Source organism: Tympanuchus pallidicinctus, unplaced genomic scaffold, assembly GCF_026119805.1.
Source record: "Tympanuchus pallidicinctus isolate F22 unplaced genomic scaffold, pur_lepc_1.0 scaffold6, whole genome shotgun sequence".
Classification (NCBI taxonomy): Eukaryota; Metazoa; Chordata; class Aves; order Galliformes; family Phasianidae; genus Tympanuchus; species Tympanuchus pallidicinctus.
The window spans coordinates 21,556,547-21,573,365 of NW_026294780.1; the positions used below are offsets into that span (position 1 = coordinate 21,556,547).

At 40.8% G+C, this 16,819-nt stretch overlaps 1 protein-coding gene and 1 long non-coding RNA gene across 2 annotated transcripts in view; one reads left to right on the plus strand and one right to left on the minus strand.

Moving 5' to 3' along the window:
- The window catches only part of LOC128071612 (uncharacterized), a 679,004-nt gene that overhangs the window by 557,822 nt on the left and 104,363 nt on the right, over positions 1 to 16,819 (plus strand). The window lies entirely within an intron of this gene.
- RAP2A (RAP2A, member of RAS oncogene family) overlaps positions 1,040 to 16,819 on the minus strand; it is a 33,312-nt gene continuing 17,532 nt past the window's right edge. The window contains exon 2 of the mRNA XM_052664494.1: positions 1,040 to 5,043. Within this exon, the coding sequence (XP_052520454.1) occupies positions 4,806 to 5,043 (238 nt within the window). The 3' untranslated portion in view covers positions 1,040 to 4,805. The remainder of the gene's footprint in view (positions 5,044 to 16,819) is intronic.

Here is a 16,819-nt window from a genome sequence, read left to right on the forward strand (position 1 = left end):
AATAATTACTATAATTAAAGGGCTCAAGGAATGCATTTGTTAAGAGTGAGACACCCAGATTTCTAGTTACTGAGTATTTGTGAAGTGCATATTTTGCAGACTGTCTTTTGGAGCTTTTTAGAAGAGCCCAATGAATTCCCGTTGCCCCTGTCTACTCATCTTCCTGGGCACAAAGACCTTTATGTTAATGGGACTGCAAGAGTCCACCCACACAAGCTCCACTAGAACCATTCCACAGAATGCACCAGCAAATCAAAAGCGTAAGATTAACACTATTCTATACTATCCATAGAATTAAGACCTTTTAAGATGTCCCAGCCTCAGAAGTCAGGTTCCTTATGGCATGCGCAACATGGAACCAAGAGACCACCAAGCACCAGCCAATACTGAAAACAGCGTATTTCAGTGATACTGGCATGACTAAACTGCTGATCACTGCCAATTAGCTAGAATAATCCTGTTAGCAATAGCTCAACTGTTCAATTATAAATCTCTTCAACGCTAATTGTATTTGAAGTTCTTTCCATCACTAACTCCTTTTGTGCCATGATGAAAGCCTGCGAAAACGCTCATCAGTTAAACAGCTGATATAACAAACAATCCCCTTTTAACCCTTTACATCCTCACTGCTATAAAAAGAGCACTGGATATTAGTCATCATCTACTGACCAAGGTCATGCATCATTTTACTGTTTTATGGTAAACATTCTTTTGCCATGGCGAGATGCACAGCTTAAACAATACCAAGTCTTACTGACAGTTGTCACATAAACCCATCTGAGAAAGTAGGAAAACAAAACCTTTGTTGTGGTTCTTTGTCAAGCATATAACTTAAATTGACGTGCGCACCCATCTGTTAAAATGAAACTATGCTCACTTCTTTCTTATTGCTATTTAATTTGTACAAGAGCAGCACGTTGGCAAGAAATGCTCAGCTGAATCCCAGCAGAATAGACAGCATGTTCAAAATTACTGCGTTGCTCCGGTAAGCTTTGGGTGAACTCTGGGGGACCAAATCGAAATGGACAACACAGGGGAGTTTTCATTAAATAAATTTATTTGTTAAAATAATTTAACTCCAAATACAACTGCTGAGTTTGCATTGAGTTCTATGTACAATTCTTGTTTTATTTGAAACATCAAGGTTTTAACAACTGACATTGTTACAAAACAAACCGTTGCCTCGTTTTTTAAGTTGCCAGTTGTATTAGAGCTCAACAGTTATCTGTGAAATACATTAATTCACCTCTGGGAAACTCCAAATCAACAGCGTTAAGCCTGGTTCCAGCACCCACTTCAGTCTTTCTTCAAACCCTGATCAAGAATCAACAGATGCACAACAATGCAGATAAAAGCCTCCTGCAGTTGTCAAACATTGGCTTTTGTTGCGGAGTTTCACAATTAAAGCCTAACCAGTGCTTTGACGGCACACTGGCAAAAACGAAAATAAAAATCAAAGTAAAAAACAAACATGCACAAACCCCCCCAACCAAATGGCTGACATCTTTAGGCAACATTCTATACAGGAAAGCAAATATACCAGTAGTTTTCCCACAGAAAAGTAATGGCAACTGTAGCACTGGGGTTAGGGAGAGGCTAGAACCAGAACAGAAAAAGTCACCGAGTCCTTTTGATGCTCTGAAGGGGCTGAGGGAGAACAAAAACAACAGTAAAAAAGCAACTATGTGTAATACTCTTGATTTGATTCCGTTTGTTTGGACCAGTTCTTGTGTGCACTTTTAAGGGAAAGAGGAAACAGTTGCTATCACTATCATAGCTTAAAAGAATAAAAGTTGCAACATTAAAAAAAAAAAAAAAAAAAAAGCACAATAAAAAGAAAAAAGGAGAAATGCTGTTTTTGTAGAAAAGGACAAAGCTCTACAAGAACAGCCAAAGGAAAAAGCGGGTCTTTGGAACAAATCATAATATTTTAAGGCATGTTATAAGAAATTTTCAAAGATTGTAATTGGTAATCCTTTCAGGGTACAAATTAAACAACAAGCATGACTCCCACAGAAGGGAGGCCACAGAAGTGCTGTTGTGGCTCACTCACCCACCTTCCTGCTACCCCTGGATTTGGGAAAAAATCTCTGTCAAGTGCAACTGTCATTGATTCAAGCTCCACTATCTTCACATTAGTGGAAATACAAATAGTGCATAACTACTTCCTCAGAATTATAAGAAAAAAACAACAGTTATGCTCCCCCTCTCTCCTTCCCCCCCTGCCCTGCAGTATTGCATGACAGCATACACAAATCTGAGTTTCAGAAATTGTGAAAGTGTAATGTCAAAGTAAGACCAGGGTGTATTTTCATTAGTATCTTCTGTTAGGAATTCCACTTGCCATTTTTCTTATATTAGAAGCTCATCTGTTTATCTGTTTTATATTATCAACTCCATGTTAGGCCATTCACATTGTGCTTCATGCCATTTTCTTGGCCGATGAACGAGGTAAGATTTTAACACCTCTGTAAATAGCGTTGCATAACACGCACTTCTAAGTTTTATGGGGCTTTTAATCCTTTTTTGAGTGCTTATGCAGTGGATCTCACACTGAAAAGCTATTTTACAGATAGGCTGTGCTGCTTAATAACTGGATATCTGAAAAATTACACTATCACCAATTCAGTATCTGAAACCTTGCTTAAGCATGGTGGCTGAAACGGGCAGATGGAGGGGGGGGGGAGGGGGGAAGAGAACATTCATACCATCTAGTTTAGGCATAGAAGTGACTCAGAGGACCGAAGATAAAAAGCCTAAGCTTTGCTATATAGTCAATGGAAAGAGGTAGGTGCCTCTAGGAGGGCAATTCAGAGCACCCAAAGTGGGCATTCAGATGCCAGAAATAAACGGTGTGAATATCTCAAGGAGAACTAAGTACAGTAACAAAAGTTCCAAAAGGTAGATGGGAAGAAGGGCTATGTTAACGTTCGAGTAAGGCATGATGTTTCCTGACATCTAATGCCCTTCGATCCATTGGTTGTAGAAAGGTTTTGAAAAATTAAGGGCAGAGACGGTCCATTCTCTTCGATTAATATGATTTCCTTAGCTTACCATCCACTGAACTACAATTTAAACGTTAAGAATGCATATGAAAATCTGCAAGTGTGCTGTACAAAGTTTCCTTTGTAGAAGATGAGAGCATTTTTAGGCAGTTCTGCAGATGAAGGCAAAACTCTCGAACCTAACTCCAATTACAGCATTTCTAAGGGTCATATACACACACACATACACACTCAACATACACACACAGCCCAGCACCCCTGTTTTCACTCATTTAAACACAAGGAACTACACTGTTACTGCACAAGATTGAAAAACTAATGAACGCATGGTGTTATTTAGACCACAGGCTCAGTGACTCTGTATTTTTATGGCCAATTTTACCTATAAGAGATCCAGCTCAAGACGGTCTCTCCAGCATGTAAAATCTAAACATTGTGATTGAAAACTTCTCTATACTTTGATTGTAAGACTTCAGAATAGGTATTTTTGTGCCATTAGTCATGCAAATGATAAATACTTCACTGCTATGAAACTAGCAAGCCAGAGCTCGAGCATCCTTTCAAAATAAAATATTTGCTCCCACCATTTAACACTCAAATAATTGGGGCAATCTTTGAATGGTGTGTCTCAGGCAATTAAAGAGCCATTTCCACACTCACTTAAGGAATCATAACTGTAACTATTTCAGCTCTGAACCAAATGATTTTACATGGTTATCCAATTTAAGTTTTCGTCATTAAAGCTATGAAATAGCAAACTTGATTTTCAAAGGTTAGTTAGGGATCCCACCAGAGAACGTAGCCCTTAAAGGCAAGAAAAAACTGTTGTCTTTAACAAACTTAAAGATGCAGGATGTTCATACTGTCCCATGAGGTTTCTGCAGAAGGGAACATATGGATGCAACATGGCTTAATTTTCCTTACAAGATGGTACTAGTTAATCTATTAAAGTGTTCCTTGTTAATAAGGCTCAGCAATTTTTTCATCACAGTTGCTTCCTCCTGGTTCAGTAAAGTGATAAATAAAGATGCTTCCTGCTTTGTAAACAGAGGGTTTGTTTGGCTTTTTGCAGACCAAAACCTGAAGTGATCCTCCATTTTTGAGCAGCAAAACGAAAGATTGAAAACATTCCAATGCCATACTGTTTCTTCACCTGTCACCTGTTTGCAGATCTTGCCTCTCACTTCACTCACTGATGCAATGTACTCTATTTCAAGATGTGGGATAAAGTGTAGAAATAATAGCATCAATTTTGAAAAAAATCCAAACAATATAGGTCTCTGGTAACCTCTTCCTCTAACACTGTCAGAAGTTCAGGTGAAATCAACACAGTTGAACAAACTTGGCCACAAGTGATAGCGCACGTCCCAAAGCACAGCAATTAAATGCTCACAGACTTAGCTCTCCTTTTGCACTTATGCTAGTTGCAAATGGTCTTCGAGGACATCCTCTTCACCGCTCTAGTTCCCCACCTCCAAGGCTTTCCAACTTCTTTGCAGAAAGTTGCTGTCATTGCTGTTGGACATGATAACACGTACGCTCAAATGGAACGACCCTGTAGATCGACTGGCTATGCCGTAACATTGCAGGTACTCAAAGGGAAAAACGGGTGAGATGTGGTCATTGAACCCAATTATATTCAGAGTCAGTGATTGACTTTCAATGCTCAGCTCTGAGTTAATGTTGCTACTTCACTACAGATGTATTTCAAGTGACCCACAAACCAGGAAGTGAAGTAGACAGTTTTACCACCTTACAAAATTTCTTCAAATTTAAGTCCAGGTTAGGTCATTTTTAATGCTATTGTATATTACATGCAGAACAGCATGGATCATCTTTGTCTGGCTGTGCTGCATAGTTCATTTGTCTAACAATTTCTGCGAAGAGCTCATCCACCATCGTTTTACTTTTAGCAGAGGTCTCCATAAAAGGGCAGCCCCACTCTTCAGCTAAGGCTCTACCTTCATTCGATGACACTTCTCTCTCACTTTCCAGGTCCACTTTATTACCAACCAGAATTACAGGCACCTTCTCATACCTGCAGTTAAAAAACAAAAACAAAAAATCCACAGTGATAGTTATATTTCAGAGAAGAACATATTCAAATGTGTAAGCATCTATTTGCAAACAGTACCCAACATGAAAGACATTTGGGCAACGAAATTTTTACACTGAAGAAAATGCCTCACATATTAGAATAATAAATCATTCTAGTGATTTATCGCACATCTTTTCTCCCAGAGTTTTCTTGAAGTTTAGGTGAAGTTTACCTTCCACCACGAAACCTGCCTGGAGCGCTTCCACACTGCAAAAACAGGTACTATAATCATATTTTCCATGTTGTTCATCTCAGAGCACAAGAAAAAGAGTGAAGTTCAAGTCTCTCTCCAACATTACATCTTCCTTCTCCGTGAACAGGCAGCATACTGCATTTCTTGCTTGCAATAAGGGAGATGCATCATTCTCCCTTTCAAAGGTACATCTACCATTGGCTAATACATACAGAACTCTCAGATGAGCAATAAATGGGAGAAAACTAAACTGCCAGTAAAATTCATGTGAAATTTCAGGCAGCCCACTTCAAGTACTTTCTACACACACAAGTAGTGATATATAAAAACATGCATTAGCCAATACAGAAGATACAACTTTTTTCTTTCAGTATTCATACTGTTACACCAGTTATACATGCTGAAAAGAAAAAGAAATACCAGGCAATACTACCACAGTTCTTAGGAGTTTATTACTTTGCACATCCCTGTGAAAGGATCCTTGCCTTTTCCTTCTGATTAACATGCCTGTTTTTTTTACTATTTTTTCTCCTCCATCCTCACGTGCATAAAACCCTTCTTCACGGAGCTAAGCAAATGTTTAGTCAGGTTTTAAATTTACATATTTGACATAACAGAGAAGACAACACTGGGCCGATTTCCAAAACACTCTCAACACTGCTTTTCTCAAAAAAGCAACAAGGACTGAGAGAAAAACTGATTACAGTTCTTAACTTTTAAACTAAATTAAGATCCAAGAGAAACAAGATGGCTCTCTCTTAATACAAACCCAACTTTCTACTTTGTGTTAGGTCAGTAGCACTCAAATCAGTCAAAGGATTTGAGCAAGACCAAGCTGCAGACAGACAACACTCACTGCTACTACCTGCAGCAGTTCATGATGTTACACATGACACCTATACATCAACTATTTACCTCTTTCTTCCTGCTTTCCAGGTAGGGCAGCAGAGTGGAGCTGGTGCAGGTTCCCCTGCAGCTTGTGCTAACCCACCAGAGATGAAGGAATTAAGCTGTCAAGTCTCTGCACGGAAACAGAACCTCTGTGCTCCTGTTGACACAAGGCTTGTGGGCTCCAAGTCAAAGGGTATGAGGACAGTAAATTCTCACACCAGTCAGTATCCAAAATTGATCCAAGCACGTCATAGGATGCAAGTAAAATTTTAAGCTTTCTTATGACTCTCTGCCAACTCTGAGTGCACCACTCAAATCTAGAGTCTAAGGCCACGGTCCTTAACTGTAGAGGAACCCCCTCACTTTCTCACCATTTATCCTACCCTCGTTTACCACCTGAACAGATGCAGTCCATTTCTTACTCTCTAGATACACACTTCAGCACAATGATACCTTTGGAACTATTAGGAGAGCTAAGTTGCCATTAAGTAACAAAACACACAAAAGCATCTTGAAAATCTGTCCTCCCGCATTTGAACACGTGATAGCATAGTCTTTAATTACATGGATGGTGTTCAACAATTGAGTACTTCTTAATCTTTATTATCCAGGTGCATGAATCTTATTTTATTCGCTGTACAGTATTAAATCCTTCAGTGGAAGCAGGATCAGCTTCACTGTATGTTGTGGTATCTCAGGGCCCCAAAGCATAAACTTTCTTCTACTTCTTCTAGATATTCTCCATTGTCTCAATTTTACAAGTGAGAATAAGGAAGAAATTCAAAGCAGTCACTTGAGAAGCATTCTGCAAAGTGGATGAGCCACAGTTAAAACAACACCACTTCTCATTCTGCACAATTGCTCCGATTTACTGACAGACAAGAGGAAAAAAAGCCCACACACTTGTTGCAGATTTACAGACAGCTCCACTAAAATATTAGGGTAAATTATTAGGATTTAAGAACCCTAGAAAAGGAGGGCAACTAACTAAGGACTTGAGGCACTATTTGCTATGAGTGCTCAGCATCTGAGAAGTGAAGGGGTGGAGATAGAAATTTTGTAGTGGAGGACACAAAGATGAATTGATGAGCTGACAAGATAGATATAAAAAAAAAAATAATTGAATTTACTTACACAGCATCATCTAGGAGCTACTACACAGGACAGAATCACTTTTCTGTATTGGTTTTTCCTGCCTTTACAGCTTGTGTTTGCCTTGTTCACTGCCTACCTTCACCACTTCAAAAGAGATTGAAATCCTACAGTCAATAGTCTTATGTATCTTATAATCCATGTTCATCCAGTGACAACTTTATAACATTAAGTTGTGTAAAAGAACAAAGTTTCTGCAAAATCCTCATGTTGCCTTGTCAAATTCTTCCTCAAAGGGCAAAAATAAGGTTGGCTTTTTTATAAAATACATCCTTTATTACCTCATTTTTGAGTAGTCAAATCTACAAAGCAAATATATAAAGTATGCGTAAATTCAGCGTGCCTTTTAAAATTTACATGAATTCAAAACATACATATACATATATGCATATATATATATATACACATACACACACATTATATGATTTTTCATTCAGAATACAAAGGTCAGCCATTACTCATCATCAAGATGAATGCAGACTGGATTCATATCCAATCCATGGATACTGAGCAGACGACTTGCTGCAGTATGGGTTTATTAGCTCCATTTCAGTACCAGTCCTGCCATAGTAGATGTCTGCGTGTTATATTCTCCATATAGCAAGATGATGACAGACAGACAGTGTTGGATAGTGCCATCTCAGACACAGCAGACCTTAGCAGAAGTTATGGGGTTCCACATCAGCCCCTGCTGATCTCCATTCAGAGGCTCTATGGCCCCAATTTTTGGTAACGCCACACAAACCCTAAAGCTTCCAGAGCTTCCTACCTCACTCCAGGTCCTGGGCAAACCTATGTCTGCTGGGCACAGACAAGCTTCCTGGCTCAAGACTGTGTTTACTGCTGCCCATCCTGCACCAGGAGGTCACAGAATCACAGGGGTTGGAAGGGACTTCTGGAGACCTTCTAGCTCAGTCCTACTGTTAAAACAGGATCCCTAGAGTATGTTGGGCAGGTGGCCACTCATGGTCACCCAAAACCATTGGGTTCTGAATATCTCCAGAGGAGAATACACAACCTCCCTGGGCAGCCTGTTCCGGTGTTCTGCCACTTACACAGTAAAGAAGTTTTTCCTCGTGTTCAGATGCAACTTCTTGCATTTCAGTTTGTGCTCAGTGCCTCTTGTCTTGTTGCTGGGCACCACCATCCTCTTACCAATAGTCCCAGGTTGCTCAGTCTTTCCTCTTACAGAAGTTCCAGGCCCCTCATCACCAAGCTGCTCTCTGCCATCTACTAGCACTCCTGGTATCTCAAGAGGTCCTAGAGGATTGGACACTTGCAATGTGACTCCTACCTACAAGAAGGGCTGTAAGGAGCTTCTAGGGAACTACAGCCTGTCAGCCTGACCTCAGTACCAGGGAAAGTTAGGGAGCAAATCATCCTGGGAGAGATCACACAGCACATGTGTGGCATCCAGGGCATCAGGCCCAGCCAGCATGGGTTCATGAAAGGCAGGTTACGCTTGATCAACCTCATCTCCTTCCATAACTGGGTGACCAGACTGGTAGACGAGGGAAAGACTATCAATATAGTCTACCCAGACTTCAACAAAGCCTTTGACACGATCTCTCACAGTATTCTCCTGGGGAAACTGGCTGTCCGTGGCCTGGACAGGTCTACCCTTCTTTGGGTAAGGAACTGGCTAGAGGGCCATGTCCAACGGGTAGTGGTTAATGGAGTTAAGTCCAGCTGGCAACCCATTACAAGTTGTGTCCCCCAGGGGTCGGCACTGGGGCCCATCTTGTTTAATATCTTTACTGATGACTTAGATGAGGGGCTTGAGCGCACCCTCAGTAAGTTTGCAGATGACACCAAATAGAGAGGTGGTGTCGACCTGCCTGAGGGTAGGGAGGCCCTTCAGAGGGATCTGGATAAGCTGGATCACTGGGCTGAAGTGAATGGGATAAAGTTCAACAAGACCAAGATTCAACAGATTCAACGTGCCGGATCCTGCACTTTGGGCATAACAACCCCATGTAGTGCTACAGGCTTGGGGATGAGTGGCTGGATGACGTGATGATGTGAAGAGGAAAGGAACCTAGGGGTGCTGGTTAATGCTCGGCTGAACACGAGCCGACAATGTGCCCAGGTGGCCAAGAGGGCCAATGGCATCCAACGGCATCCAGAGAAGGGCAATGAAACTTGTGAGGTGAGGACACTGAAGGAGCTGGGGTTGTTCAGTCTGGAGGAGGCTCAGGGGAGACCTCACTGCACTCTATAACTGCCTGAAGGGAGGTTGTGATGAAAAGGGATTTGGTCTCTTCTCCCAGGCAACAAACAGGACCTGGGGAAATGGCCACAAGTTGTACCAGAGGAGGTTTAGGTTGGACATAAGGAAGAACTTTTTCTCTCAGAGAGTGGTCAGGCACTGCAGTGGCTGCCCAAGGAGGTGGTGGAGTTGCCGTCCCTGGCAGTGTTCAAGAGGCGTCTGGGTGAGGAGCTGCAGGATGTGGTTTAGTGCTTGTGGTGGCAATGGTGATGAGGGGAAGGACCAGATGATCTTGTAGGTCCTTTCCAACCTTGTGATTCTATGATCTTTGTAGGCCTCCACAGGACTATTTCCAGAACAAGTTCCCTGTCTTTTTGAATAGAGGTCAGAACTAGACACAGTACTGCAGATGTGGCCTCACCAGGGCAGAGTAAAGGGGGACGATCACCTTCCTTGACCTGCTGGCCACGCTCTTTTTTAATGCACTCCAGGATACCATTGACCTCCTTGGCCACAAAGGCACATGGATGGCTCGTGACAAACCTGTTGCCCACCAGAACACCCAGGTCTCCTCTGCAGCAGGTCAGCCACTAATGAGTACTGATGCATGCAGTTACTCCTGCCCAGGTGCAGGACTCTACCTTTCCCTTGCTGAACCTCATTAGGCTCCTCTCTGCCCAAACTGAGTGAAGGTACCACTTGCCATTCTCATTACTTTGCAGTGCCTGTGTTTCAGCATGCAACAACCCAGATGGTGTGCAGCCACATGGCCCGCAACAAGAAAGGGCTATTTGTCAAATGCAGCAGAACGACGTGATTCTAATGAAATCTGAAGGGAAGAAGAACATATCTTCCCCACAGGCTTTTCACCCTGTGGATTTTAGTGACCCAACATGAAAATTGCTTCTTTATGAAAGGAAAAAGAACAAGAAAAAACTGTCCTGCAATGCTTAAACAGCAATGCAGAACCTTTCTGTGTAATTACAAAAAAATCAAGCTCAGAAATCCACAAATCCTTCCAAAAGCTTCAAAAGCTGGATCTAACCTACTGACAAACACAGTCCCAAAACAGACAGCATGGTCTTTATTCTATTCAACTCTGTATCAGTATTCAGCAAATTCCATCTCAGTATATACCTACCAGATTTTATATCAGCAGAATAAAAAGTCTAAAATGCCATTACCTCAACTAGAGCCCTGAAAAACACAGAAATTTTTGCTGCTGCCACCCTGGGATGTGCAATAGGGCAGTTGTCCCCTGCAGGAGCCGTGTATCTCTCACCTTTTAGGGCAGCCTCTTCCCCCACCTGTCCCCTTCACATCAGAGAAGCAGAACATTGCTGCCTCTCATTCCTGGAACAGAAAAATCTAATTTTCTCAGTGCTGCTGTAAAGCTTTGAGCAGCACTGATCTTTCCTAATGAAAAGGATGAGGGCCATGTGAAAATGAGAACTACTGCCTGTTCCTCTATATCAGTGCAGTGAAGTATGTATTCTAGGGCAAACATCACAGCGGAGCTTAAAAGAAATATACTCAGATGTAACACAGGAAGATTTGACTTTTCAAGACTTCCTAGGGAACAAATTTTTGCAAGATCAATTACATGCATCTGTAGAACATGCTTTAGGAACAAGGTACATCATCCTGCTTAAATGACTTTGCCAGCTTAGGCTCCGATACGATGGATGCCAAGCAGCATCAACTCCAGAAGGTAGAACCCAGCTGAGATCACCGGCAGCCCCATGAAAGACACTGGAATAGTCAAATACCATCAGACCTAGAATGTCACTACTGGCAAGATTCAGTCCTTGCTCCACAGACGCAACCAATACATACTTATCAGTCCCAGATAACATAAATCAGGGCTTAAAAAAAACCTACCCTGGTGGTATCCATCTTTACGAGCTTCTGGGACTGAGGCCAGAGTAAATAGCTCGGTTTTCCCAAGGATGGATACTGCAGTCACACGGAGCCAGGAAATACATAGACTTTAAATGTTTAATGCAGCTCAGCTCCACACCACTGACCACGCAGACTCACACGCCACAGTGATAAACAGTTTTTATATTTTATCTTAGCTTACATGGCAAGCACACGCAGGTTTCTGTTTAGATTAATATGTATACTTTGAGTAACAGTATAATTAACTTGTTAAACATTTAGAAAGTCTCCAGATGAATGGTATGTAAATGACCTGCATAGATTTTTACCTCGCATTTTTCTACCTCCAGCTTTATTCAGAAAGGGAAAAACAGAGGCAGTACTCAACAGCACATCTGAATTGCTTTCACATTTACAAGTTAACTCTCACATTTCTGGTTAGAGCTGTCGCAGGCTGACGATGAAAAAGATGGTGTGAAGTGAAAACATAATAAAGTGAGGAACAGAAAGTAAGAATTGAAAAGTGTACCTCAAGCTGACTAATAGATCTCATTTCCTTAAACTGTACTAGAGATTGCCCAGTACCCCTAAAACTGTAAAGTAAATAAATAAATGGGCACTGGATCAGTACAGGAGAAGACAAAAGCTCAGAAGGGTTCCTGCTTTTTAATTGTATCTTCAGGAAAACACTGCATTTTTCTAGGATTTTTGCCTGACCTTCACACCAAAGCCAAACACATTCAACCAAGATGCAGAAATGTTCTGTATAATAAGAACAAATACAAAGAAAAAATGCTTTCTCAAAGACTGTTTTTATGACTACCTTAATTCCCATTGAACGTTACAAAAAGATAAATGGGCTTCCAGCTTTACATGTTAAATGCCAAGACCACCGAAACACAAAAGACACCTATCCATGATAACATTTCCTAATCATCAAAAGGAGCCTTCAGTTTGAAACCACGTTTGTTATCTTCATAGGCATTACGTGCTTTTTGCCCTCTCCTCCTTTTTTGATGGTGTTTGTGACACGTTTCATATTATTTCAAAAAGAAAAGCCATTGAAATGGTAAAGATACTACAGAAAACGATGACAAAATTAGAAAGTCAGAAAAAAAATATTCTTTACTTTAGGCTTACAGAAAAAAAATGTGATAAGAATCTTGCCAAACGACACAGTAAAATAGTTCTGGGCACTATGAAATGAAGTACTATAAATAGCAGTTTAATTTATTACACTGTTTACTGATTCATATGTATCTATTACTAAACATTATTTTGTAATGTAGCTTGCAAATTTTGCCTGCCTGCAGTAAATCTGTCCTAACTCGAAGTTTCCTTGTCAAGAGAAAGAATTTATTCCAAGACGTTTTCTTACCCCTTTTGCAAAATTCCCTGGATGTTTCACGTAAAATCCTCAACAATTAAAAATAAATCTGCTTACCTTAAGAAACGTAGCCAGAGAGAACATTTCCCTTTTTCCAGACCCTGATTCCTTGTATTTTGATAGTTTTAAGAATTTTAACATCATGAGTTAAATCAACAGCACACCAGTCTACAGAACTTTTTTCCGCATGGATTTCTACAGATACATGCCAATGAAGATGTGCTTGTACCTGTATACATAAATCAAGTATGTTAGGAGACAATATATATATATATACAAATCTAAAAGTAAGTAGGTTTCTGCAGTTTGAGCTCTCCACAATACAGAAGTTACTGCAGATTCTCAGATGAATCTGAAACTAACAGCTGTAAAACAAGTAATTCCAGTCTGCCAATTAATTGCATTTAATATTCAGTTTCATAAGCTATATTGTGTAAGGATTTAATTACTTAAGCAACAACTTGCACCTAAAAAAAAAAACAGTCTTAAAATCATTTCTATAAATGAGGAGATGTTAAAGAGCTTATTGGAACCCCACTGCAATTAGGTGGCTGAGTCATGAATTATTTTGCTATACAGAACAGTGCATGGCCTAATTGCAGTAACGGGGATCTAACATTTCATTCTAGGCTTTGACATGAACTCTATGCATAGCCTTCGGGAAACAAACTCTGCAGATGGGTAGACTGAGAATAACTGCATACAGTCAGGATAATTGTACTTACTCACTGGACATCAAATTAATAATTGTAAAATGACTTGAGGAGTGATATTAGCAAAATAAATAACCACCACACCACAGTGCTTTTGAGAAGACTTCTGAAACTGTTCTTGGACATGAAACTTTCTGGAAATAAACCACCTCAACTTCAATTAAATACTTTAAAAAGCCAATTCAGTTCACTGGTTGTTATAGTTTGCTTACATTTCCCAGTGTGGTTTCAAAGTCTAACGAAAGAGTTCAGCCAACTCTAGTTTTGCTGAAACTGACAGGCTCACAACTGCTATAGTCTAGTTAGTATTAGAGGAAACAGTTGTCTTCCAACCAACAGCCAAAGAAACAAAAGCCAAAGTAATGAAGCACTCTATTTGCTTCCCAATTGTTCCAAGTGCATTTGAACCAAAGTTCACTATTTCTTGGCAGCTCTCGGCTGACAACTTGCAAGGGACATGAACAGTAGATGGTATCTACAAAGGGTAATCCCTCTGCTGTGTACTCAAACTGCACCTAACAAACCAACATTCTTTTTCTGCAACAGAAGCAACGGGATGATGCATGTCATCTACATATGTATGCTTGGAACTAACAAATTTTCCAAGCCATTTCCAATCACTTTGGAGAGAAATTCTCATTAGAAGTTTGATACATCTAAGATGTCACATGTGAACAGCGCAGTAACAACTCTCTTCCAGACATTCGGCTTGCTCCCACAGGTGACCACAGATAACATCTCTGTCTGTAGCTTGTTCACTTGCTTAAACTGTAGAGTTTAGAGTTTAAGCAAGAGTGCAAGAGTTCCCACAACAAGATAGCCTGGAAATTCAATGGCCTACCTACACACCCCAACTGGAGAAGAATTCAATATTCATTCACCTAAAGTATTGAACCAGTTCTAAAGAAAAATCAGCAAGATCTTTGGAAGACTTCCACCTCAACAAGTTCACAGATGCCCACATGTTTGTAATTGCATCCAATGACATCCAGTTCCCTCCAGGTAAGGATTCAGCATAGGAAGGGGCAGGCCAGCAGCCCTTTTAGTACTGGAGCTTGGCAACAATGACTCCATGCCACAGGTAACACTAATTCTCATCCACTGGCAGTTCAGATGTCTGACAACCTTAGCAAGCAAGAGGTTAGCTTTCACCTTAAAAGGATGTAGCATTTCTTAGTGTCTATCACTGCAATTCACATCTAATGCTGCAGTCAACTATCAGCACTGAAAAGACTCTAAGAGACATACAACACCTACGTGCTTAGCAGAAGGTTTGCTCTGAGCATGTGCATACAGTATTTTAATCCTTGTGTTCCTTCTTTAGGCCAAAGTTCTTGTCTTATACAATAGAATACCAATACTGTCTTACTGAAATCCTGAAGTGTAGTCATATTTAACAACTCAAACACTGGAGTAAGAATTTTCTATTTCTTGGTAGAACTTAAGCAGCAATAGCCACAAGTACAAAAGATAATGCAAGTATTTTTACCTGACTTTTTTTTTCCATAATGAATAGTTCTCTTGTTTCTGACATACTTCCAATGCAGCAAGGAAAAAAATTAAAATCAGAATACCCTACAAATTGGAGATTCTCACAGCTACATCCGTTCCATTTAATTACTGTCTCATACTTTAAGAGACAGGTTTATGTGGAAAGAAGTCTATTTACCTCAAAAACTATGAGCATATAAGGCACAGTATAGCTGCTTAAATACAAGGCTCTTGCTTAAAATTTCCAGATATATTAATTCTGAGCATCTAATTTTTCAAAAAATACCACAACTACCTGTAGCAATGGCCCAACACCTCGAAAATTAGGCTGCATATGTAAGTATTCTGAACTTTGAATCCATAACTGAAAATTATTCTTCATGACTGTATTAGTGTTCTGATCTTAAATGTCTTCAAGCCATATACAATGGTTCTGTAATAATGTTTATTGCAATGAGCATGACTGGATACATCAAGGGTTTTGGTAGCTATCAAATAAACAACATGAAGATACTACAATTAAACAGAAAATCCTACAATTACAGAGACTAGCGCCTATCTTTGATTTGTACTTTAAACCCTCAAGAAAGGCAGTTCTTCAAGATAACCATTTCTTCACTTTCCAGACGTAACCACTTAGAGTAACATTTTACTCTCTGACTCTTAACAGAAAACACATTAGTATCAAGTGAGAGGAGTGCTGAGGTGATGCAGGAGATGTGGGCTCAGTGCCATACCCTGCGACAGGCTTTCCCACCCAACTTCTACCAAGTCCCTTGAACTCTGCACCTCTGACCTCCACGTGGAAAACCAGTCTTAGCCTCCAAATGCCTATAGCACATAACTATTGCTGAAGCCTTCCATCCTTGGTGACAGAGGTCATCCAAGCATCCCGATGAGCATGCTGGCAAGTTTGTTCTCTCCAAGAGAGGAACATCCTGCATATTAGCTATTCTCAGCAACTCACTATATAACAGCACAAATCTTTGGGTTCTTTACAAGTACTGAGAACAGATACACGAGAGCAAATTCTGCACATCCAGCTTGCCAGCAGAAACAGAAAAACCACTAGATTACGCAAGCATCAGGGCAAGAACAAAGAACTTCAGCATAAAGTTTGGTAATTCATTGGAACAGGCTGATCTGGAAAGTAGCAAACACCTCCAGGAACAGTGACTCCAAGAAGCTGGAAGACATGACACTGAGGGACATGGTTAGTGGACATGTAGGTGATGGGTTGACGGGTAGACACGATGATCTTAGTGATGATTCTTTGGGGAAGAACCCAGGGATGTTGTCTCACTTCAACTACACAGGCTGGAGCAGAAGCAACAGAGCTCATGGTATCTATAAACATATACAGACACAGAGATTTCTCCTCTTCTGTGGGTTCCCATACAGCAAACTCGTGGAAGTTTTGTAATAAATTTTTGATTATCAGAGGGCTGGAGCACCTCTCCTATGAGGAAAGGTTGAGGGAACTGGGATTGTTTAGCTTGGAGAGAAGGCTCTAGGGAGACCTCACTGAGGCCTCCCAGTACATGAAGGAAGCATAAAAACAGGAGGGAGAACGGCTGCTTTCATGGGTGGATAGTGACAGGACAAAGGGGAATGGTTTTAAACTGAGTCAGGGGAGGTTTAGGTTAGATATTAGGAGGAAGTTCTTCACACAGAGGGTGGTGACACACTGGAACAGGTTGCCCAAGGAGGCTGTGGATCCCCATCCCTGCAGGCATTCAAGGCCAGGCTGGATGTGGCTCTGGGCAGCCTGGTCTGCTGGTTGTGACCCTGCACACAGC